A 26,227-nucleotide genomic window follows, 5' to 3' on the forward strand; every position below is an offset into this window, starting at 1 on the left:
GGAAACTTGGCTGAAACCAGAGATATCTGACAATGAAGTTCTGTCAAACAATTTTAATGTCTATAGGACCAATCGCTCCTCACGTAGGGGAGGCGGTGTGCTGATTGCCGTTAGCACTAGCCTAACATCCGCGAGAATTCTCTCTGATACTCCTAAAGAAATTGAATTTGTTAGTGTGAAAGTTTCCTTGCAATCATTCTCAATATTTGTTACATGTTCCTATATTCCACCTGGCTCTGATTTAATAATTTATGAGCACCACCTGTCTGCGATAAAATCTGTTCTATCCCTTCTTTCTAACAGTGACCTTTTGATTGTTTTGGGTGACTTTAATCTCCCTGATATTTCTTGGTCTCCTCCTGAGTCAGTCACTAGTCGCTATACCTCTATCCGCCCATGATTTTGTAGATGGTCTTCTAGAATTATCGTTACAGCAAGTAAGCTTTATACGGAATTCATTAAATAGACAACTAGATCTTGTGTTTGTTTCAGACCCGTCTGAAGTCACGGTATCTAGAATTGACGCTCTTGTTGTACCTGAAGACCGATATCATCCAACAATGGAATTGACAATCTGCCTCCCATGCGTTGATACCCTCTCTCCTTTAGTTTCTCAAACTAAAGTGAGATGTTTCCGAAAATGTAACTATAAAAAACTTAACGACATGATTTCTCAATATAATTGGACAGAATTGTACAATTGTATGGATATTGAAAGTGCCACTGAACACTTCTATATAGTGTTAAATACCTTTTTTAATGAATGCGTTCCTGATAGGTTTCCTTCAAAGACAAACAGGCCACCTTGGTTTACCAATGCGCTTCAAAGACTTAAAAACCTTAAGACAAACATTTATAAAAAGTATAAGAAATCGGGTAAGCCATCTGATTTTTCGAAATATGTGGTGGCTCGATCGGATTTTAATGTTCTCAATAGTCATTGCTATTCTATGTACTTAAGCTCCCATAGTTTCCGAGATCTCAGCGTTCATCCGGACAGACAGACAGACGGACAGACGGACAGAAGGACATGGCTAGATCGACTCGGCTAGTGATCCTGATCAAGAATATATATACTTTGTGGGGTCGGAAACGCTTCCTTCTGCCTGTTACATACTTTCCGACGAATCTAGTATACCCTTTTACTCTACGAGTAACGGGTATAATTACTAACTGAGTCGCCTAAACGTAAAAAAACCAGCTTAGCGGCAGTTAATACGGTCACGGTATCCACCCCAAATCCGAACTTGGTGGCTGCAGCAGTCTCTGTTGACACTGTGGTAAGTGAACCTACTGCGCCTATGGATACAGCTGTTTCAGGTGAAGTTACTGCTTCTCGAAGTCGGGTGGTAAAAAAACCTTCAGTGCCGGCTACGGTGCCGACCGTATTTATAGGTACAGAAGTTACCGTTTCTGGCTCTCAGCTTAGTGAGGTGCAATCTGCTGCTGGGGGACGTAAGAAATTATCAGTTGTTCCACATAGAAAACAATTATTTGTTTCGAGATTAACCCCAGATACCACATCTGAGGATGTTTTGGAATTTATTCTTGAAAAATTCCCATCCGAGAATATTTTCATATGCTCGTAGTATATCGTCTTTTAAAATATTAGCTCCGCCTAATGTGTTTAAGGTACTACTTTCTGAAAGCTTTTGGCTTAATGATGATTTAGTAATAAAAGAATTTGTTCCCAATAAACCGAGAACAAATAACAGGCCTTCCACTGCGCCAAAAAACTAAAAAGTTTATTTTTGGCTTATCAAAATGTTAGGGGACTAAATATGAAGCTACCCAAGCTTTATGCTGACTCCTCTGCATTTACTGCTGATATTTTGGCTTTTACGGAAACTTGGCTGAAACCAGAGATATCTGACAATGAAGTTCTGTCAAACAATTTTAATGTCTATAGGACCAATCGCTCCTCACGTAGGGGAGGCGGTGTGCTGATTGCCGTTAGCACTAGCCTAACATCCGCGAGAATTCTCTCTGATACTCCTAAAGAAATTGAATTTGTTAGTGTGAAAGTTTCCTTGCAATCATTCTCAATATTTGTTACATGTTCCTATATTCCACCTGGCTCTGATTTAATAATTTATGAGCACCACCTGTCTGCGATAAAATCTGTTCTATCCCTTCTTTCTAACAGTGACCTTTTGATTGTTTTGGGTGACTTTAATCTCCCTGATATTTCTTGGTCTCCTCCTGAGTCAGTCACTAGTCGCTATACCTCTATCCGCCCATGATTTTGTAGATGGTCTTCTAGAATTATCGTTACAGCAAGTAAGCTTTATACGGAATTCATTAAATAGACAACTAGATCTTGTGTTTGTTTCAGACCCGTCTGAAGTCACGGTATCTAGAATTGACGCTCTTGTTGTACCTGAAGACCGATATCATCCAACAATGGAATTGACAATCTGCCTCCCATGCGTTGATACCCTCTCTCCTTTAGTTTCTCAAACTAAAGTGAGATGTTTCCGAAAATGTAACTATAAAAAACTTAACGACATGATTTCTCAATATAATTGGACAGAATTGTACAATTGTATGGATATTGAAAGTGCCACTGAACACTTCTATATAGTGTTAAATACCTTTTTTAATGAATGCGTTCCTGATAGGTTTCCTTCAAAGACAAACAGGCCACCTTGGTTTACCAATGCGCTTCAAAGACTTAAAAACCTTAAGACAAACATTTATAAAAAGTATAAGAAATCGGGTAAGCCATCTGATTTTTCGAAATATGTGGTGGCTCGATCGGATTTTAATGTTCTCAATAGTCATTGCTATTCTATGTACTTAAGTCGATGTAAATTTGAATTTTCAAATGATCCGAAGCAGTTTTATAACTTTGTCAATGCCAAGCGTAAGTCGTCAGCATTGCCTTCATCGGTACGTTTTAACTCAATGGAGGCATCGACGGATTCTGAGATTGCTGATTTATTTGCCGAGTTTTTCCAAACTACTTATAGTTCGGCTGCTTGGTCAAATTCTAACTACCCTAATCCCTTAAATAAGGCAAATTGTATCTTAACCCCTGAAATTACGGAAATTTCTCTCGTAAGAGACTTAGAAAAAACAACGCCAACTTATTCTCCCGGTCCTGATGGACTCCCCGGGTGTGTGCTTAAGTTTTGTGCGTCAACCATATGTAAACCGATTCTTAAACTTTTTAATTTGTCTATTTCATCGTCAGTTTTTCCTACTATCTGGAAGGACTCTTTTATCATTCCACTTCACAAAAAGGGTGCGAAGGCGGATGCCCAGAATTACAAAGGTATTTCTAAATTGTCGGCAATTCCTAAAGCATTTGAACGTATTATTACTTCTCTTTTTCAACATTTATGTTCCTCGCTAATATCACCGTGTCAGCATGGTTTTGTTAAGCGAAGATCGACCACCACCAACCTTCTGGAATTGTCATCTATTGTAATAAATGGATTTAAGAATAAAATGCAGACTGACGTTATATACACAGATTTTAGTAAGGCCTTTGACTCTGTCAACCACTCTCTTCTCTTATTCAAATTAAATCAGCTTGGGTTTCCATGTAATCTGTTAACTTGGATTTCAAGTTATTTGAATGGTAATACTCAGAGGGTTATATTCAAGAACGATGCCTCAAAACTGATATATGTGACTTCTGGAGTGCCTCAGGGTAGTCATTTGGGCCCTTTGCTGTTTACTTTGTTTATTAACGATCTTCCCTCTATCATAACACACTCTCGTGTACTAATGGATGCTGATGATGTTAACCTTTGTTTATCACATAATGATATAGCGTCGGGTTTCAACTTACAGTCAGGTATTGATTGTTTTCAGGGATGGTGTGAGTATAACCTTTTAAATTTGAACTGCCTTAAATGCAACGTTATGACTTTTCATAGGGGTACTCCTACTTTTGTTAGTTACTCTCTTCAAAATACGCCACTCGACCGTATATTATTTCTGGACCCAAAACTTAAATTTGACTGCCACATAATGTCCACTGTCAGCAAGGCCATGAGTGTTCTTGGGTTTATAAAGCGTTGGTCAAAAGAATTTGATGACCCTTATACAACCAAATTATTATTTACCTCCCTTGTCCGTCCTATTTTGGAATATTGTTCTTCGGTTTGGAGTCCACAATATCAAGTGCATATTGACCGTATTGAGTCGGTACAAAAAAAATTTCTTCTTTTTGCCCTTCGTAGTTTGAACTGGGATCAAAACATAAGGCTACCTTCCTATCAGAGTAGATTACTATTGCTTAATTTACCTACCCTTGCAAATCGTAGAACAATGCTTGGTACTATTTTTATGCAAAATCTTATAAGAGGTGATATTGATTCTGTAGAACTTGTAAACCGCCTAACTTTCAATGTTCCTGTTAGACTAACACGAAATTATTATCCCCTAAATTTGCCACGATGTACATATAATTTTTGTCTGCACGAGCCCTTTCGCGTTCTATGTAATAATTATAACAACCTTTATCATTTAATTTGCACTTCAACTTCTATCCCGGTATTAAAAACTAATATTTTAACTCATTTGCTTCATTCTTAGATGCTTCTTTTATTTTCATTTGTGTCCCGTCTCTATTTGTTTTTTGTATCTTCCTCGCGAACTCGTATTTTTTGCCCAAATTGATAAAAGGGCCCCGCGCGTAACAAGCACGTGCTTGGTGTCGTTGGGCCACTTGTTTGTACTGCTCGTAGTGCATCAACGTCCATCAAATAATAAAATAAGTATGCATTAAGTAATTTAATAAAATGCGAAACGTGTACTCGAGACAAATAAACAAACATCTGGCGACATTTTAATGTTTGAACAGAAAAACTTATATCTATTTATTGAACATGTTCATTTTATGTGAAAAGCACATATCATATTAATAAACCAATATGAAAAATATTATACTTAGATATATTTTTGAAAACCTTGTTTTGTATTTTCACACTAAACGAAATATATCTAAAGCCCATCTTAAGTCCCAATCGAAACTAAAAAAAAATGTTGTTGATTTTCCAAATCCACTAGTTTACCATCAACAACTGGCCTTTTCCTGTTGATAAATCGGATGACTTTCATTGGGTTGGGCCAGAATTGGTCACTAAAGAAAGTCTGAGAGTGCTGTTCAGATTTTGTCCACTTTAAGTTTATAAATATAAATAGCATTGTAATGAGATCTACAACAATGGTTATGTTAAGGTAGCAGTTAATTATACCACAATAACCAAATTGATTTCAATATATAAAATAACATTTATATTTTTATTAAGTTTAACAACAATAATACCATCTGCAAGGATGAAGAAGGCCAATATAAGCATTTTTTCAGGTGTGATGCCTTTGCGTTCGTTTTACATATCTATACAAAAAAATTCCAAAAATCGACACCGTGAAATCGTGGCTTCAAAAAATGAGTTTGAGCGAAGAAAATAACAAATCAACAATAATTATGTATATAATCAGTACATTTAAGTTTTATTTTTTTGATGAGGAATAATAAATATTTTTAATTTTTGTTATAATCATAAACTTTCATGAAGAAAATCACAAATTTAAAAATCATCATGAACATGGATAGACTAAGCAAAGAAAATCACATTCGTATTTTCCTGTTCTGCTTGTGTCGATCCTAAGTGCTTAGTTAAAAAAAAACTTTAATTTTTTAGAGTCCCTGTTTATTACTAAAAATGAGTTTAATCTTATCGATTTAAAAAAAAATGTACTTCAAAGAAATTAAAAAAAAAAAACTCTCAAGTGCCTCGACTATCAGATTCCCGTTACCCACTAAAGGAAGCTCAAGGAATATGGAAATCTGCCAACAGCAAAGCGACTTCTTAGTGAATAGCCGAATTGAAAAATTTATAGGTATAGCGATAAGTATTGATAATGGAAATTAAATTCCATTTACACTTTTACAAATCTTTTAGAATATAGGCAAAAGACAAATTTTAGCGTTATGGGCGAAAAGGTTAACGTGGAAACCTTTTTTTTTAGGTCAATCGGTAGGTATTGACGAAAACAATAAATTACTATTTCTTCTAGCCCCAATAATGGGAAGCACTGCTTCTAAAGCTTGTGGTGCTCCAGTTGAAGAATCTGTACCGAAAGCTGTGGCTCCTGGACATTGTCTGGGACTCAAAACTTCATTCGAAGCTGGCTGTACAGTGGCAAACTTATCGCGATGACATTAGCAACTGAAGATACTAAGCTACATGTTCAACAAACTAGGTAGAATCGAACTACGTGCGTTTTCCTCCGATTAACACTTATCACAGCCAAACCACTCGTTTCGCCTTAGAAGGAGCAAACTCTTGAACTTTGGTCTCTAATCTTCTTCGAAAAGTGAAGAAGGGCGTGAAACACAGTCCATTAAAGATCCTGGATGTCATTCCACGCAGCGCATGGCATTACGTTGGATCAATAAATAACCCCGCAGACTGTGCTCCGAGGGGTATGTTGACATCAATTATTTGAGAGTGGAGACAATCTCAACACTATTTTTGGCATTTAATAGACGGGCTGAATCTGAAGCTGGGCCATGCCTCATCGAGGGCCTAGCAAATTAATTTTTTTTATTTCTTTGATAAAACTATAAGTATATTGGAGCATGTTAATAGTAAATTTAACAAGTAGTATAATAGAAAAAAGGCCTATTACAAGAATTGGGCAGTGTGGCAGTCTATGCTTCTAAGTCTGGACAGATTCTACCACGTGCGGGCCGTCCAAGTAACCTTTTGTCTGATGCAATATGATGCAATGTGCAATCTTCATACCCGTTAGTCGTAGAGTAAGATTCGTAAAAATTTAAATTAGCTTTTGTTTTTATTATCAATCTACATGCCAAATTATTAAAATCGGGCTAGTCACTAAAAAGTTATAACCAAATAATAATCAATATTTTGCAATTAAATCGAGATTGCACACCACAAGCAGCAAATCAGCAGCAATTATCGTACCACAACAGTATTGGATAATTTGCGCACGCAATATGATTCCATAGCTTAGCATGCCTTTCACAAATGTTTACTTCGTCGTTTCATCACCCGTCGAGGCAAGTACTCTCATACATATCTGCAGCAACAACGGCCGGAACTTCTTTAGCGTATGAAGAGTAATGGACGTCTAAATAACACAACAGTCAATTGGCACAAGCCCTGCCAAAAAGTGCATCAAATGAAGTTTTATTCCGCCGCAACCCGTTGGTACAGAAAATGGGAAGCAACTGTGTGTGTTGAATCTGTCGTCAGTTCAAAACCACTCTGCCACAACGGGCATTGATGTTGCCTACTTGTTAACAGCACATCTACTGATTGGAAGCCATTATATATGGTGCTTATCTAGTGGTTGCTTTTTAAGCTACCCATTATTTCCACATTGTCAGCTCAAATGGCATTGCCAATGTGTCAAATATTAAGTAAACGGCTTGAGATTTACTTAAACTTACGCTCGAAAAAAACAAACCAAAATAGTTTTTTCTTTGAAAAGACACAAAATATTGGTTTATTGTGCCAAAACTGGAAAGTTTGTAGATAAGGTCAAAGTCAATAAAACGGACCTCAAAAATACTCCTTATATCTAAATAATATTTATTTTTGTTAATTAAATCAATTTTAGTTGGTTTAAACTTAATTTCCGTCCTTTCCGTAGCATATTAACCAAATTACAATTAAAACAAAAAGGGTCGTTAAACGACTCACATTTCGGGTTGTTGAATATATTTCAAAACATTGATATTTTTGTATACAAATTTTATATCTATATCGTGATATTGTTATTGCCTAGAGGACCCATTTAAAGACTTTGTGGAAGCGCACAAATCTTTTTTAAAACGCCTGCCAAACAAAGAAGCGGAGAATGGCGATTTGGAGGCCAACAAAGCCGCCATACCCTACCTATATAACATGGCACTTCAATATCCTGTTACCACAGCATTATGGGGACTTTGCCCTGTTTTTTGGCATCAATCTGTTTTTCAAAAATATTCAAAATTGCGAAAAGTTGATGTTATCGAATTAAGAACAGATCAAAATGTTATGTTACATAACGGAAATGTTAACTTAACAGGCCACTGTTAAAATAACAGGTGTCAAACTCAGCTGCTGCAAGCGAACAGCACGTGAGTCTGTTGAGCCTAATTTTTTTTGTGAAATCTAAAACTTATATCTCTTGAACGACAAGACGTAAATCCTTCAAATTTGAAATGGATATTTCTTCTGCATGTGTGTACTATATGTTTAAATTAATATATTGCCTATTTTGTGTGTATTTTTCAAACAATTTATAAATTTAGCAAGTGATGTCTTGGTATAATTTTTTAAATGAAATTCCCACTTTGAATAGAGTTTACTAAAAATGTTGAAATTTGTTGAGTGAGTGTGTTAGACCATCTTTTAGAGTGATTTATTCCTAGTTTAAAGAATCCAGCCTCAATCTGCGCTTTTTGCGACTTTTTGCAAAAATTACATTTTTATGTAGCAACCTCTCGATTTGCAGTGCGGCCCTGTTAGAAGAGTGGCGCAAGCAAACTTACGGCCGTGACAAACAGAGTGCCGTATTCGCTTTTATTTGTGAGCACATCCTCGAAAATACTCCTTAGATGAATGAACCTCGTTTAAAGGAGAAAGCGCGAGTGTTTTCCGTAAATTTTTAAATTTTGCCAAAATTGCAAAAGAAAAATGGACATCTTCACTATGGATGGACAAGTATGCTTGGATTTAATTGGAAACGAAAGAAAAGTAGAGCCGAAAAGGTAATAAAATGGACGTCGAAAATTACATATTCTTTAAAAGGCACAGTACGCCAGAAAAAGGATGCAGCAGCCATCTCTCACGGTTTAGAAACATAATTTGAGGTTACTGGTACAAGCGGCAAGGAGAGCTGCTCGAAAGACTTCACCATGCAAGGAAGCACAGCAGAGACACACACATCACAGATGTGTTTCAAAAAACAATGGACTTCCGATCCTATAATTTCATGGGTAAATTTAAGCAGCCGCGTTCAGAAACATTAGCGACTTCCCTTTCCACATGAAATCATAGCATTCCTATCATGTGACTTGAAACCTACAAAGGGATTTTTAGACGGTGCTGACCATAAGAAAGAAGACGATCATGACTTCCTCTATAACATTGAAATCAAAAATAAATTACATGTTAAATTTAAAAAAAAAAATTTTAGGGGGGGGGGGGGGGGGGGGGGTTGGGCGACACCCCCACTTCTGCAAATTAAATCTAAGGGTGTACCGACCACTAGTAAAAAAAATTGATCAAAATACCTTGCATAGTTCAGGAGTTATTAATTTATGCCAAAAAAACAGGTCAAAGTCCCCATAGTGCACAGGTAGCGCGTACCTTCGGAGCGACTTTCATCCGCTTTTAAATGCGTTTTTTGCGATTCCTAACGGGTAATTTTAACGTCGGCGCAATACAATTATTGGAGTATTTGAAGCTTTCTTAGAAAATATTTTTTCTGTGTTGGTGAAAAAAGCAGGGCTGCTTTAAACATATATCCATCCCTCTCGCATTCCCTTAAGTTGAGTAATGAGCATCTAATGGTCGAGGCCACGTTATAGTAGTTAACTAAACTTGTTATAAGCACCACAATGTACATTTTGCCTCCAAATCCCAGTTTTGACAAACATTTTTTTTTTTCGTTTGCCTGCTTCCATTTTTTTTGCGTAGAATGTTGTTGTACATGATCTATTAACGAGCCGACCCAGCGAAATTTCTGGTTCCATTACCTTATTGTGCGGAGTGCGGGCACGGTCCATTAAATTGTGCGGTTACCTTTCGTCGCAGGACCCAGATTATTACTTTGCAGAGTTCATATAACACAATCAGGAAGTGTCGCAGAAACCGTCGAGGGTCTTGGTGACGGTTGGCTTGAAAACCAACTAGAATCTATACAGTTTCGCAGTAAACTTGGCTTGATTTCTTCAAAGCCTACTAGTTGGTTGGTTTCAATTCGTCTACTTATTTTGTAACCGCTTTCTGTGAAACCGAGATTTACTTTTAGGGGGAAAGTTGGTTGGAAGATATTTCTGTGACCCCCCTAAATAAGACGAATATGCTCTCCTTCGATGTCAATTTTCCTTGCGGGCTTTAACTAAGGAACTCATAACAAAATACAATGATTTTATACTTGGTTTTCAGTTCCAAATGCCACCTTTTCAACGATAATATAGACATATTCTTTCACGAGCGCCACTTCCATTGGTTCCTCGTCTTCTCAATACGCTTTTAATACATTTCCAAATCATACAGCGACAAATAAGTTAATCCAACACATTTGCACGTTACCTTTAGGTTTTAAAAATTGCAAAAGACCGAATCACTGGAATTCGGGATGTTTATTTTCTTGGCTGTTTCGTGGAGTAACATTAACATTGCACTTATGCATTGTCAAAATTATATACGTTTATCCTTACCTGGGTATTTATTTATGGCTAATATCTCTTATTACAAGGTACAAAAAAGGAGTACATTTCCCAACACTCTCAACAGCGCCTAGTCATCCAATTTAGAGAAGAGTTCTAAAGCAAAATTCAAATTACAGAAACTGTTATACATAAAGGTATAACCCATTTAATAACCAGCATCGAAATAACTTATTGAACATCAAACAAACTTATTGAACATCAAATGAACTTTCTAAGATTCGTAGCCCAAAACAATAAGGATTTTGTCATCTTCAGTGTAGTTTGAATGTTACAGCGCAGAGAAGGAATGCCTGCGAATGCGATGTTGGATTCGCTGAGATACAGGAATGGATGTTATGAGTCAAGGGGTAAATGTGCGTTTTCAAGACTTTCTCCCACTCTAAAGATAAGTAAAGTTCATGTTCTAACTTTCATATCTAAAAGGAAGTGTACTCTTTTCCTTTCCTGCAAGTCGATGAAGTCACCTGGAAATAATACGTGCTGCACATGAGCGACGATGATCCAAAATGAACAGTGTAATTCTGAGTTTGGGATAAGATGAGCGTCAACTGGTTTCAACTGGCGGTTGACCGTGATACCATTAAAAAAGCGGTATATGTAATAAACAATTCGTAGGAGCCCATGATAATGTAAACAATTGCTAGTAACGGTATGCATAATGCATTGGTGAGATATGAAATTGCTTGACAATTTGGCTTCTAATGGTTGCGATAGCCGTAAATTTTAAAAAAGGTTTTCTTTGATGTGAAGACGTATTTTGGATACTTCAGCTGTGCTATACCTTCTAGGTCCACGTCCAATCCCTGCCATATTTTGCTTAAACATGGCTTTTAATGAAAGACCACGCAGGAAAGTTTTACATCGGACTATAACTTAGAGAAAAATTCTCAAAAACGAATGATAGAACAGTACATCAACATTGATTCTGTTACATTGAATTGATTGTGAAATACTTATTTATCTGACGTAGGTTGCTATGCAATGCCCAAAGTCTCGGTGGCTTACGTTTCTTCAAGTTTGATAAAAACTTCTTCCATTGACGCTAAGCTTATTTGGTTGGATTTCTGCTGATCTTAGGAGTCCATTGGTTGATAGGAGGTTGTTTAGTTTATTCTTTTTGCGTTGCAACTCCTCTAAACTGTCTGCGCCGGTCAAAAGGACGTCTACGTAAAGATCAGATGTAATAGTAGCTGCGCCAAGAGGATACTTGTCCTTATGTAGCTCGAACAGATAGTAAAGAGACCTGATTGCTAAAAAAGGGATCAACAGACATCACATAGTCACTATTTGGGTGGTAAGTTTGAACAGCGCTATTTGTGTTTGGTCTCTACAGTACTAATTGGAAAAATCTGTTCCTCTCGCTGACTATAAATTGGGGGTACTTCTTGGCAATGTCACCGGTAAGTGCAAATTTATTTATTTGCAATTTTTTTTAAACGTAAAGAAATTAATGTGACTTAGTCCTGGTGATGGTCATCATCATCAGTCCATCAAGAGGTCATTTATAATTTACCGGAACTTGTTTTAGCAGAGGCGTCAAAAACAACTCGAAGCTTTTTGGTTAGGCCTTGTGGTCACAAGATGCAATGATGCAAATTTCTTCAACTTCTTGGTAAACCTTTTGTCTGCCTTTGTGAAAAAGTTCACTCAGAGCATGAGAATTAAAGAGACCAAGCGAGATTCAAATTGCCAAATTTGTCTTGAACTTCAATAACGTCACTTGGTTGTAGGCTCCTTTTAGGAGATTCGGTAAACAGCGTTATATTTTGTATATTACTGTCAGAAGCATGTTTCTCTATCTAAAAATGTGAAATCGACGAGACTTCTCCTGTCACTCCGGATTTATTCAGCAATGTGTGGTGCTCTTCTCTACATGTCTTGCGTGCTTATCTAGACTGGCATTCTTGAACGCGATGAGTTGTCCTTAAGCAATTATTACACATCCCAGATTGGTTTACATAATCTCGACGTTGTTGGAGCAATAAGTTTGCAAACAATTGACAAGAGAGTATATGTTCTGTAGACTGCATACTGCACGATGCTGCTCATCGTGCTTGCTTTTAGTTTCTGGATCCAATTTTATGAACTAAACTTGGCAATCTGAAACCAAGTCCTAGCTTCTAATCGCGCCCAGGCTTTTTCATAATTGAATTCCATCGAACGTACGTAGTTTTAGTTTTGGCAAGCGATATTAATGTGATTTCATTACGTTTTGAGTAGGTCATTTCGCAACGATTATGGTTTGACTTTACTCGGATTAATAGTTATTTTAGGCCAGCAGAGCGGTAGTCAGCCCAGCAGCTCAAGCGCTGCGGTATTTTGAGTTCTTAGAATAGAAAAGTTATAAACAATATTTTAGGGTTTATTTGAGAAAACAAAATCAACAAAAATTGATAAGTATGCAATTTGTCCTCCAACCCATTCTTTTTTTCAAAGTAATATCAAGTCTTATGCTTCATACTGCAGGAGTCTGACCCAACTACTTCCTTAATATTAATTTGCTTTCTATAACCGCTTTTGTTTTACATTTAATTAATACTCGTGATTAACCGCTTTTTATCCTTTTTTTTTTAGGTCTGCCGATGATACGATAACTAGCCAAAGAGTTGCAATAAAAAAAATATCGCCGTTTGAGCACCAAACTTATTGTCAAAGGACGCTTAGAGAAATAACCATATTGACAAGATTTAAACATGAAAACGTAACTATATATATTAAAAAGCTTGCAAATTAAAATTTACCAAAACAATAAAAAGAGGAGTTTTCTTATAAAATTAAAAACAAACAGCAAAAATTACTTGCCCTGAGGGAATGATCTCTATGGGTGATCTCTTTTTTAGTTCAGAACCCTTTATTTCCATGATAGAAAGCGACTTTAACTCTTTTTTTAAAGTTTTAAGTTTTTTTGTTTGTAATCTGTAAAATTCTCTCATATCAGAAATATTAAATTTTTTAAGTAAAACAAGGAAGAACACTATAGTCGAGTACCTCGACTATCAGATACCCGTTACTCAGCTAAATGGAGATATGCAAGAAGCAAAGCGATATTAAAATGCGCCACCTAACGGCGGTAGACAGATTTAAGCGTTATGGGCGTTAGAGTGGGCGTGGCAAATATTTTTTTGGATCAATCGATAGGTATTAACAAGACCAATACATTTCAGTTAAAATTTTTTATCTAGCAAGAAAATTGTGGGCGACACAGATTTGGGCGGTTTGTGGGCGTTAAAGTGGGCGTGGAAAACTTTTTTTTAGGTCAATCGATAGGTATTAATGAGAACAATACATTTCAGTTAAAATTTTTATTCTAACATAAAAACTGTAGGAGCCACAGTTTTGGGCGGTTTGTGGGCGTTAGAGTGGGCGTGGCACTCTGCTGAAACAAACTTGCGCTGCGTAAGAAGCTCAGGAATCTGCACGCCATATCTCAATAGCCGAGCTCTTATAGTTTCCGGGATCTCAGCGTTCATCCGGACAGACAGACGGACATAACTAGATCGACTCGGCTAGTGATCCTGGTCAGGAATATATAAACTTTATGGGGTCGGAAACGCTTCCTTCTGCCTGTTACATACTTTCCGACGAATCTAGTATAACCTTTTACTCTACGAGTAACGGGTATAAAAATATTAAGGAATACACTTAGAATATTGGAATACGTCAAAAAGGTTAGTTTTTATATTCCACTTATAACATTTAATAGGTGACTAATTTTATTAATACCGGGTTACAGTTTAATTATGGCAAGCTGTAAGCGTAAACAAAGTACAAACAATTTTAAATTGATTTAGTGTTTCGTATTACTTTCGTTACCTTTTTAGTTTTGATTGTTGCTTTAGATTTCAAAATTTATAAGGTGTTCGGTCAAACTTGATCTTTCCCTCAGCTGGTTTCTCTCTTGTACCCAATAATATAAACATAATCTCATTTAATAATCGACTACATAATTACACTCTGTTAATCCTCTGTTATCAACCCCATGTAATCTCTCTTCTGCTAATAAAGGTTCAGTTGCAGTTCCGGATCAAAGTAAAACGGTTGTCTTTTCGTTTTATGCACCTCCAACCTAATCATCTTATGCAGCACAAAAAACGCTTTGTGCATTAAACATAAAGTGTGAAAAATAATGTTGTTATTGGGTTGGCAAGAAAGTCATGTCGTTTTTTTTCAATATTTTCAAAGATGATTTATTTATATCAGGACTTATAATTAATCAATTATGTATTGGCCGTTTTGTTCGACCACTAATGACCATCTCTCGGGCAGCTGCATAATTCCGCGCTCGAAGAACTTTTGGTCTTTTCCAGCAAAGAATCGAGACAAGTGGTTTTCGACAGCCTCATCTGAATCAAAGTTTTTACCATTCAAAGAGTTTTGAAGAGAGCGAAACAAATGGTAATCTGAAGGTGCTAAGTCCGGACTATAAGGTGGATGTGGTAGCACTTCCCAATTCAGCTCCGTTAATTTTTGCCGAGTGACCAAAGATGTGTGGGGCCTAGCGTTGTCATGGTGAAAGACTATACCCTTGCGATTAGCTAGTGCCGGCTCCTTTTCTTTAATTTTTTCCGCCAAATTGGATAGCTGGCGACAGTACACATCTGAATTGATGGTTTCATTCCGTCCCAGCAGCTCAAAGTGCACTACACCCTTCCAATTCCACCAAACAGACAGCATAACTTTCCTCTGATGGATATCGGCCTTTGATGTGGCTTGGGCTGGCTCATCTTTCTTGCTCCATGATCTTTTTCGTTGGACATTATTGTAAACAACCCACTTTTCGTCGCCAGTAATGATCCGCTTCAAAAAAGGATCGTTTTTAATCCGTTGCAGCAGAGAATAGCAGATGTTGATACGCTTAGTTAGGTGAATTTCCTTTAAGTTATGCGGAACCCAAACATCGAGCTTGCTTACGTAGCCAAGTTTCTTCAAATGGTTTTCAACCGTTGTATGCGACACACTGAGCTTCTCTGACATCTCCCGCGTTGAATAGCGCCGGTTTTTATCCAGCAAAGCCTGAATTTGTTCGTCAAAAACGGCCGATGGTCGACCAGAACGTGGGGCGTCTTTAACTCCAAAATCTCCAAGCCTGAATTTGGCAAACCAGCGCTGACATTGGCGATCACTCATGGCATCTTTACCATACACTTCGCACAATTTTTCGCGAGCTTCGACCGCTTTTTTTCCTTTTCGGAAGTAAAAAAGCAAAATATGCCGAAAATGCTCACTTTGGTCCTCCATGTTTAATTTGCTATAGCTTCCACAAATGTTATCGAATAATTACCAAATTTTCGTCGATAGTACCTAAGACAATAAGCTTTAAAACGATACTAAAAAGTGTGACCCTGGTGCTCGATTAGTCGTAAATAAATTAGATTAAAAACGATTACTAAAAAAAACGACATGACTTTCTTGCCCACCCAATATATTACAGTTTATAATATTCCCAAATAGTGCTAATGCACGTTTCTACGCAAACTAGTCTCTCAGTTTAAAAGCTATCGGGCTGAAACTTTCCCAAAAGTCTTATATCTTTTGCAGGTAGTATATAAGTCGGAACCAGCCGGATCGGACCACTATATCTGCATTGTGCATTGTGCATTGCATCCATTTTATACCCAGCATGAAGTACGAGTTCAAAAAACCTAAACCAACCATGTAATGGACTTTAACCGTATTTTAGATTGTGGAGAATGGGAACAAATTTAATGCACTTAAAATTTTTGTTACCAAAAAAATCATTCGGTGTCGCAGTGCAGATTGGGCAAGCTTGCTAAGATTTCGTATTTGTTAGGGCATTAAGCACTTTGCCATCAATTACAGTCAAATACAAGGTAAACCTTACATATATACATTGCCTTTCAATGAGATCTACTTTAATAGAATTTAATGCACTGATTTCGCTTTCCATACGTTTGTTCACATCTTTAATAACTTCAGACGAAGAGGCATAACTGTCGTGGCAAACAGTGAAGAGTCTGCATCTTGGGACTGGTCGTTAGTGTAAGCCTGATAATAGTTAGCTTGTCCCGTGCTGCCATCAAAGCCATAACTCAATATCAATTCGGCAGATAAAAAGTCAGACGGCTGGATGTTCAGTGCCGTTGCAATAGCCTCTTTTTGATAATTCACTATTCGACTTTTTGTGTGATTCAATAGGCCTTGCAAAGAAACGTTTGCTACGGTGTCTGCAGCGGAAGATCGCGAAGGCTGTACCACGTGCTTATTTATCACTTTGCGAATAGTGACGGCTTTTCCAGGGTTTAATGCAAATAATCTTAATAGGACAGCAATATCAACTAGCCCGCGCCTACGAGCACCTATGCTTGCCGGTTGAGTCAGTCATCTTGCGTTATGTTTTTGTCCCGCGGAGAGGTCGGCTGCTTGCTCTCTTTGAGCTCTTCTACCTTTTATATTGAATGGCATCTTTGGACGTCCAACTGGTTTTTTTAATTCCTGTCCTTTGGCTTCTTCTCTAGTTAAATTAAGGCTCATATAACCTTCCATATAGCTTGAATGTGTCTTTTTGAACCTTTCCACCTTCCTACAGCATTTTTGCACATTCGCCATAAATTTGCAGAAAAATTTCGGACTTTATCTTTTTAATAACGATGATTTTCTTCCAAAACGTTGCCATCAATTTTGTCACTAATAACAGTGTATATAGAATTTTGTTTCTCACAAAAGCTCCTTTGCTTACGCCACACTTCTAGGAGATCTGCATTGCTGATTAAGATGTTGCTTCCTATTAAATCAAATAACGCAAAAAGGCGCAAAAAGCGCACAATGTGCTTACTAGTTCGGAATTCAGAATTTACAACATGCAGAAAACGTCGCTTTTCCGATGTTTTAACAGGCAAACATCGATGTAACATCGAAAAACATTGATGTTTCTGCACCTCTAGTATATAGACAGACACTGAAATAATTTGAAATTTGTTTTTAAACTCTTTGAAAAGTTCAACTTTCTTTCCAAAAGTGACAAAGGGACACAACTTGCTAAATATACAAATTGTTAGAAAAATACGAACGAAACACGCAACATATTAGTATCAAGAATTAATATTCATTTTGAGTTTGATTATTACATGATTTTTTGTCAGAGATATGCCAATTTAAAATTGCACCGCAAAGTTAACCTTTAAGACAGCACGTGTTGTTTGCTTGCAACAGCTGACTTTAACAGCTGTTATTGTAACACTAAACTGTTAAGTTAACATTTTAGGTATGTAACATAGCATTTTGATCATTTCTTAACATGGTAACATTGAAAAAACGGAAAATTTATACTCGCGAAAAATGAGTTTTGGCCAAGGAAACGGGTCAAATTCAACATAGTGCCTTGCAGAGGGTGTTATGATTTCAGTCAGAAGTTTGCAACGAGACGTTTCTGACCCCATAAGGTATATATATTCTTGATCAGCATCACTAGACGAGTCGATCTAGCCATGTCCGCCTATCCGTCTGGCCGTCCGTCTCTGCGCAAACTAGTCTCTCAGTTTTAAAGCTATCAGGCTGAAACTTTTCCCAAAGTCTTATTTCTTTTGCAGGTAGTATAAAAGTCGGAACCAGCTGGATTGGACCACTATATCTTATAGCTCCCATAAGAATAATAAAATTTTGTTTTAAATGTATCTGGTGTTTTTTAACATATAACCTCCTACGCTTGGATATAACATTTTTTAATTAGTTCTGAATTTCGAATTTAATTTTATCAAAATCGGACTACTATATTATAGGAACGATCCGAAAAGTGGTGGGAAAATACTATGAAACAAATTATAGCTTTGGTGTTTTTTGACGTATTATCTTATAATATTGGGAATATCATTTTTTGTATTTTTACGAATTTCGAATTAAATTTAATAATTATAACTGCTAAGGTATACAAACTACGGCTTGCCGAAGTTAACTTCCTCTCTTGTTTTACAAACAAATTCACATTACTGTTTGCCAACAGTAGTATACTCCAACAAAAGCCGTATTATCAATTATTACTTTAAACTATACTTGCCTCACAAGGAGTGTTTTGAGTCGTTGCAAGATATCAACAAGAAACAAGATTACAAAAAAATGAAAAACAGGTACGCGATTGTCACGATATTTCACTTCAGAAAATACTTTTTTATACATTTAAAATTTGGTGTTTCGAAAAATCGTTGAACAGTGAGCAGAAGCAAGTTTGGATAGATTCAAGCAAGATTCTAATAGGTATTAATAAATTACCATTTACACTTTTATAAAATCTTAAAAAATGTGGGCGCCAAACAGATTTCAGTGTAGTGGGCGTTTGTGATCGTGGCACTTTACTACCACAAGCGCAGAAGTCTGTTCAATCTGCATGCCTAAGCGTTAGAGTTCGCTTGGCAAAAACATATTTAAACCAATGAATAGGTATTGACAAAACCAATACATTTCAGTTATTTATTTATTTACTCGTAGAGTAAAACGGTATACTAGATTCGTCGGAAAGTATGTAAAAGGCAGAAGGAAATGTTTCCGACCCCATAAAGTATATATAGTCTTGATCAAGATCACTAGCCGAGTCGATCTAGCCATGTTCGTCTGTCCGTATGAACGCTGAGATCTCGGAAACTATACAAGCTACAATACTGGGATTAGTCATGCAGATTCCTGAGATTCCTGCGCAGCGTAAGTTTGTATCAGCAGAGTGCCACGCCCACAAACCGCCCAAAACTGTGGCTTCTACAGTTTTGATACTAGAATAACTGAAATGTGTTGTTTTCGTCAATACCTATCGATTGACCCAAAAAAAAGTTTGCCACGCCCACTCTAACGCCCACAAACCGCCCAAGCCTGTGGCGCCCACAATTTTCATGCTAGATAAAAAATTTTAACTGAAATGTTGTTGGCACCAGTTGGATTGCGAACTAAGTATGTTAGATTGTTTATTTGGTACTTCTTTTTTTAAGAAGTGGTTTATGTCGTTGGAGTGTATGTTGGCAGTGAGAGTTTAAGGGAATTTAGCAGCCACTTGGCTGCCTCGTTTGCGCTTTCATTTCCTACGATTCCTAAGTAGCTAGTGAGTTGTTGATAGTGAGTCCTAGTATTTTGAGGATGTCTGTGATTGGTTTAGTAGTGTCTCCTGTATGTATCTGGCATTTGTCTTTTGAAAGGACTGAGCCTGAGTGAGTTCACCACTCGTCAATTTAGTTAAAGGTGTCTGTTAACTCGTTGTGGGGTTTTTGAGTTAGTTGTGTTCTATTAGGAGATGAAAGTCGTCTGCGTAAGTGCAGAACTTAATATGTTTGGGGATAGAGATGATGTTGGTAAGGGCTGTAGGCTGTGAGTAGTAAAATGACAGAGATTAGAAAGCCTTGCGGGATGCCATTGTTAAGGGGGAAGGTATTGGAGATATAGGTGCCGGTCTTAACTATTATTTTCCTTTTTGTCATAAAGTTTTTAACAGTTGATGATACGTGCGCCTATTTTCCAAACCGACTGTATGTTGTACAGATTTGCCTCCTTTAAAGCCGAATTGGCTGCTGTAAATGAGGTCTTTGTTTGAAACGAACCACCACAACCTTTTGCTGTTATTTTGTCGGGGATTTTTGCTAGGCATGAGTTTAGTGAGATGGGTCCCCGTATGATTTTATTTCAGTTTGGGGTTTTTGTGGTTGTTCGTACACAAACCTTTGTGTCTGCTCCTGCACTCCTGCTCAACATGACCACACCCAACAAATCAAGCAATAGCCAAGTTGGGAACAGTACCAGGCGCTCAGTAGCACCCACTGCAGATGAGAATTGCTGATCAGCGTATTCTATGTCTCACTAACTCACCGTCTCACCGACTCAACGGCACACTAAACCACCAATGCAGTCAGCACAACTGCTACTAATATAGCTTACTTCACTAATCATTACACTAAACTTCCGTGTTCCGAGTAGTTTATGAACATGTATCAAATAAAGAATAAATCAGTTATCAACGCATTTCATAACTCCGCGGTTCTACTTCCTACCTCTGGGAATAGGGCTCGTACTACACTATCTCCACTAGCAGCTAACCTACGTTAGCTCAACATGAGCGCAGTTCGGCATCGCCTGTGGTCCGGCATCGCAGTTACCATCGTTGCCATTGCCGCGACGCGATCGTCCTGCCAGCAAAGCGTCCCCGTGCCAGCGACAAGTGCTCATATCCCCTCGTCCCGCGGTGTGACCCAGAAGTGTCTACTTCGGTTAGGCACAAACATTGGTGACCCCGACGTGATCCTTTAACAACAAAGGATCACACTCAAGCAATCACCTTCCCACCAAAGGCTGAACCTCTGACTGGTGAGAAGACCCGTTAACACGTCATAGGATCGTCAGCTTAATCCAGCTTTACAGGATAAGCTTCTTCATCCAGCGTCACAGGATCGTCAGCTTAATCCATCTTCACAGGATACGCTTCGTCATCCATCGTCACAGGATCGTCAGCTTCATCCACCTTCACAGGATACGCTTCTTCATCCAGCGTCACAGGATCGTCAGCTTCATCCAGCTTCACAGGATACGCGTCTTTATCCAGCGTCACAGGATCGTCAGCTTAATCCAGCTTCACAGGACACACAGCTTTATCCGGCTTCGCAGGATTTTTTGTTTCCAAGACACACAATATGTCTACTTCGGTTGTAGAGGAAACAAGTCACACAAGAATCGATTTACACAATCGATTACTAGACAACCAAAATGAGCTACAAGTACAGATCGGTCGAACGACGCCACCGAGACGGCTATTATTCCTGTAAGCTAAAGCAGCTAAACGATCTCTGGCAGCAGTTTTGCGACCTAAATAAAGAAGTCCAACAAGCGGCAATACCCACTGAAAGTGAGTACTCTTCACGACTAGTAGCACTTAGGGAGCTGGTTGAAAAATATCAGAAAATCTTTCTGGACAACATTCCGACTGGAAGCGGACTTCCGAAGGCCCCCAGACGAACTTCGGCCAACTTCAAGATCACAACAGGAGATCAAGTCAAAGGAGACTCCGCAATTGACAGGGAATTGGAATCATCATTAACATTAGCCTCGAACGCCCCAACCGTCACCCCAGCCATACAAAGGCACCTGGATCTCCATTGGGCGTTACTGAGGCAAGCCCACGACGAATTGGATAGCACACCTGGCCGCAGCTCTGGCAGAAGCAGAGCTAGCCCAACTCCACACATTATACGAGGAATACGAAATGAACCTGCTTCAATAAAAACGTCGCGCCTATGAGCCTAAACTTGCCACATCCGCCAATTAGCATTCCGTAGTTAAACGGCGAGTACGAGGGCAGTCCAATAAATACTTAGCCTCACCGCCCGATGGCGTCACTATCGCAAGAGACTGCCACTGTCGAAACTTCAGCAGGATCGGACTCGTTTGACTGCGTGTGGAATCGGAAGTGTCCGCGTATTTTAGAAAAATGGAGAAAGAGCAATATCGGTCTGTGATTCGATTCTTGTTTTTGGAAGGGAAATCGCGCAGAGAAATCAAAGAGCGCTAGGATGCTGTGTGCGGTGACTCTTCTACTTCGATGGCGACCGTCAAAAATTGGTTTAACGAGTTTCAACGTGGTCGCACGTCGGTTTTTGATGAGCCACGCCCAGGTGCCCCGAAAACGGCTACCACGGAGGATAACGTGACAAAAATTCACGATCTCGTATTGGCAGACCGCCGATTGAAGATACGCGAGATAGCTGAGACAGTAGGGATGTCAAAAGACCGCGTGAGTCATATCCTGCATGAAATTTTGGGCATGAGAAAGCTGTCGGCGCGGTGGGTGACGCGTTTGCTCACTCCGGACAACAAACGCAACCGTGAGACCACTTCAGAGCAGTGTTTGACGCTTTTTAAGCGCATTCCGAAGGAGTTTCTGCGTCGTTTCGTGACCGACGAAGCATTGATCCACCAGAGACCAAGGAACAGTCGAAACAGTGAAATTCACCCGGCGAACCTGCTCCGAAGAAGGCGAAGACTGACCCATCGGCCGGAAAGGTGATGGCCACCGTTTTTGGAATTCACAAGGTGTAATCTACATCGACTACCTGGAGAAGGGCAAAACGGTCACAGGGCTGTACTATGCCGAATTATTGGGCCGATTCGCCGCCGAATTGCAGAAAATACGGCCCCATTTGGCGAAGAAAAAAGTGCTCTTCCATCATGACAACGCACCGGCTCACACTTCCGCCCTCGCAAAGGCTAAATTTGTCGAATTGGGCTACGAACTGCTACCCCATCCACCATATTCTCCAGGTTTGAAAAGTCACTCGCTGGACAGAAATTCGCGTCGAATGTGGAGGTCGCCGCCGATACAGAGGCCTATGGATCATGGCTGGGTCAAGTGTATCGAGCTAAAAGGAGATTATGTTAAGAAATAAATCGCCACTTTTCCAAAATTGTTGTTTTTCTTTTGGAGGCATAGTACTTATCGGACCACCCTCGTATTTAGCCTTCTCACAGAGTGGCTATGACGACACCTGGTTGCGATTGAAGGCCAGGTACCAGAACGGAAAAATACTAGTATTCGCCGCCATTGGAAAAATGATTGACCATAAGCCTATAGGCGGCTCCTTGCGCCAACTAAGAGCCTTACATGACACTATCAAAAACTCAATGAGTACTCTTAAAGCCTTGATATCAGCACAGAATCCTGGAATCCAATCCTGTGTTTTACTATAAGAAGAAAATTAGACCAGCAGCCCGAGCTGCTCTGGATAATTCAGCGGATGCACCAATTCCAACGTTATGGAATGTACTGAATGTACTGATAAGCGCTCAACCTACAGCAACACTCCGCCATCAGTCAGTTCACAACGAAGAGAGCTGTAATATTTGTCACCTAGGACCATATCATCTTAGAGCATGTAGCCGTTTCCAGGAAATGGACCCCGAATCGCGGCGCCAGGCCACTATTCAAGTAGGAGCATGCACAAATTGTTTGACTGCAGCTCATAAGAATTAAAACTGTGGATCACCAGCCACTTATCGAGTCTGCCAGCAACGGCATCATTCAATGTTAGACCAAGGACCGACTAGCAATCCAGTGGCCGGCGCAGCAACCAATGCAGGCTACGACGACGTAGAAGGATATACTCTGCTCGCGACCGCCAAGGTATCATTACAAGGGCCAAACGGTCAACTACAAACATGTCGCGCTGTAATAGATGGTGGATCACAGGTGAATCTTATCTCAAGGAGGATGGCAGATCTGCTATCTCTTAAGGAAATGTCACCGATTGAAATATCTGGAATCGGAGGAAAATATCAACAGCAATTAAATCAACACTAAAACTTTCATCAGTTACATCAGGGCTTGAAACACTAACAGAGGTATTTATTATTCCTACTGTCATTAAAGACCAACCGTCAGTACCGATTGATACCGATCTTAATAAATCAAAAAAATTTTCTCCAACTGTCCCGTGTGCTGTCTCTATCCGCGAGCAACACAGCATAGTGCTAATAAAAAAAGTTGACTCTGTAAATCAGAAAATAAATTCTTGCTGAACAACAAGTGCGGTTGTGCGTGCACCTTCAGTGAGAGATAATCGGTGCGGCAGCATCTTCGGAGTGCAAGAGAGAAAAAGGTTGCCCCATCAGCTACGCTATCGCCGATGAGGCAGCTATTCACTTTTGTCGATAAGGCAGTTTGTCGGTAAAGCAGTGAGTGGTTGCAAGCTAAGCTACAACTTAAACTTAAAGACTAAGTCCGAAAGATACAATTCAAACACAACCGACAAATACACCTAACTTTAATCAAATCAAATTAATAAATACACTTAATAAAGTCATGGGTTCTTCTGCTCCACTCACTTAACGTACCCGCAACAATGCTGGAACTGCTAGCGAACGCATCTCGGATGTAAATTCGCCACAGCTTCTGGAGCTCCTAAAGACTCGCTTCGAGGAACAAACAGAGAAAATTGAGTCGGCCGTTCGGGAAGCTGAACAGCGAATGCTCAGCCGCCTTATGGAACGCTTGGACATAATCGCCGGGGAAGTTCAGCAAATGGATGCTCTTGTCCTGACGTTGGAGCGCTAGGTTGTCGATCTTCGCTCCATGAGGGAACGAATGGGTGAGCGGGTTGAGACGCTGAACCGGGAGGTGGAAAATCGACAAGCAGCAGGTGGGAGGTTGGGTGCACTGGAGGCCAGGCTGGGAACGCAATGCAGGGAGACTAGCTCGTGTGATCTGAGGGTTCATGGAGTTCCCTGTGTCGAAGGTGAAGATCTCAGAGCGCTCTATCACAGGCTATGCTTTAATCTCCAGCTGACTCCACCACCAAAAGTCTCCGATATCTTCCGAGCAAGGAAATCACAACAAACACATGTGGATCCAGTAATAATAATTAAAATGCTAAACCCACGCGAAAAGATCAAGCTGCTTGGTCAAGTCGGAACTTAGCATGCAGTTTCTGGCTTTCAATTCAGAAGCGATAATTTATATTTATGAGCAATTGTTAAAAAAGCATTATCTCATCTTTAAAGAGGGTATGCGTATGAAAAAGCATAAAGTCCTTACGGCTGTCTTTACACGACGCGGCCTTGTGCACGTACGCTGCACTCGAATTAAGATAGGTTTAAAATGTGCTGACTGCATTGGCGGGTCAGTGTGCCGTTGAGTCGGTGAGACGGTGAGTAAGTCAGACATAGAATATGCTGATCATCAATTCTCATCTGCAGTGGGTGCTACTGAGCGCCTGGTACTGTTCCCAACTTGGCTATTGATTGATTTGTTGGGTGTGGTCATGTTGAGCACCTTTGGGTACGAACAGCGGTTGGGATATTGAGGGATATGTGAAGGGAGTATTTTATTGTACTGGTTAAGAATTCTGTATTTAAAAGTGGTGGGCAAGTTTTTTATCATTGAATAAGAAATGCGGTCATGACCTGGTGTTCTACTTTTCAGTGTGCTAAGCGCGGAGGAGAATTCTATGAAAGATGTCTTTTTCAATTTTTATCGCTGTTTTGGTAGGGAGGTAGTTTGAGGTTTGATTAAGGAGTTCTTTGAGTCGGAAAGATGCAGAGAAGTTGTGATCGCCGGCTTATTTTGACCAGGTTTGACCAAAAGAGTTAGCGATTTCTTGTGGGTCGATTGTAAAAGTAGGGTTGTAGTGGATGTTTTTCTGGGGGTGTAACACACAAAGTCTTTGATGTTTGCCCATGTTTTATTTGGGTTTAAGTATGAATTCATGACGGAGGTAAATTGTTGTATACTTTTTGTTTTTTGGCTTTTCTGAAGAATCTATTAAATTTTGCATTTGATTTTTTATATTCTATTATGTTATGTGTGTTTAATTCTATGTTGAGTTTTCCTAATTTTTTTATTTTGTTTTTTTTTTTTTTTTGAATAGTGACAGCTTGCTGTTCCGTCAGGGAACGGTGCGGGGTTGGGTAGACGTGGAGTTTTACAGAATGGATAGGTGAGCACTTCGAATTAGTATATTTTTGATAATAGCAGCTTCTTGGTTGACATTTAAACTATGGATGCTTTCAGAGTTAAAACTCGTGACTTTTTCCTTGAATATGTTCCAATCTGCATTTTAAGGGTATTACGGTAAATGTTGGGACAATGGTTGCGGAATATTGAGATTGGGAAAGTGGTCGCTGCCATGAAGGTCGTATCTATGTGTGTGTATGACTTGTGTGTTGAGAAATGTTTTGGAGATTTATCGTTTAGTAACATGTAATTAGATGTAGTTGGCTGAAGTCCTTGCTCTTTTGTCGGATTTTGGTGGGCCCAAGAACGGTGCCACCTGTTGAAGTCACCCAACACTACATTTGCCAAGTCGTTTGCGTTAAAGGGTT

The 26,227-nt window shown here is 39.1% G+C and overlaps 1 protein-coding gene across 16 annotated transcripts in view; it reads left to right on the forward strand.

Moving 5' to 3' along the window:
- Positions 1 to 26,227, forward strand: part of rl (Mitogen-activated protein kinase rl) — a 554,163-nt gene that overhangs the window by 50,619 nt on the left and 477,317 nt on the right. For all 16 annotated transcript variants that reach the window (XR_011605503.1, XR_011605500.1, XR_011605501.1 and 13 more), the window contains exon 3: positions 13,007 to 13,133. Coding sequence is in view for 11 of the 16 variants with exons in the window: in XM_070998782.1 (XP_070854883.1) it covers positions 13,007 to 13,133 (127 nt within the window). In the remaining 5 variants the exon portion in view is untranslated. The remainder of the gene's footprint in view (positions 1 to 13,006; positions 13,134 to 26,227) is intronic.

Source organism: Drosophila suzukii (genome assembly GCF_043229965.1).
Source record: "Drosophila suzukii chromosome 2 unlocalized genomic scaffold, CBGP_Dsuzu_IsoJpt1.0 scf_2c, whole genome shotgun sequence".
Taxonomy (NCBI): domain Eukaryota; kingdom Metazoa; phylum Arthropoda; class Insecta; order Diptera; family Drosophilidae; genus Drosophila; species Drosophila suzukii.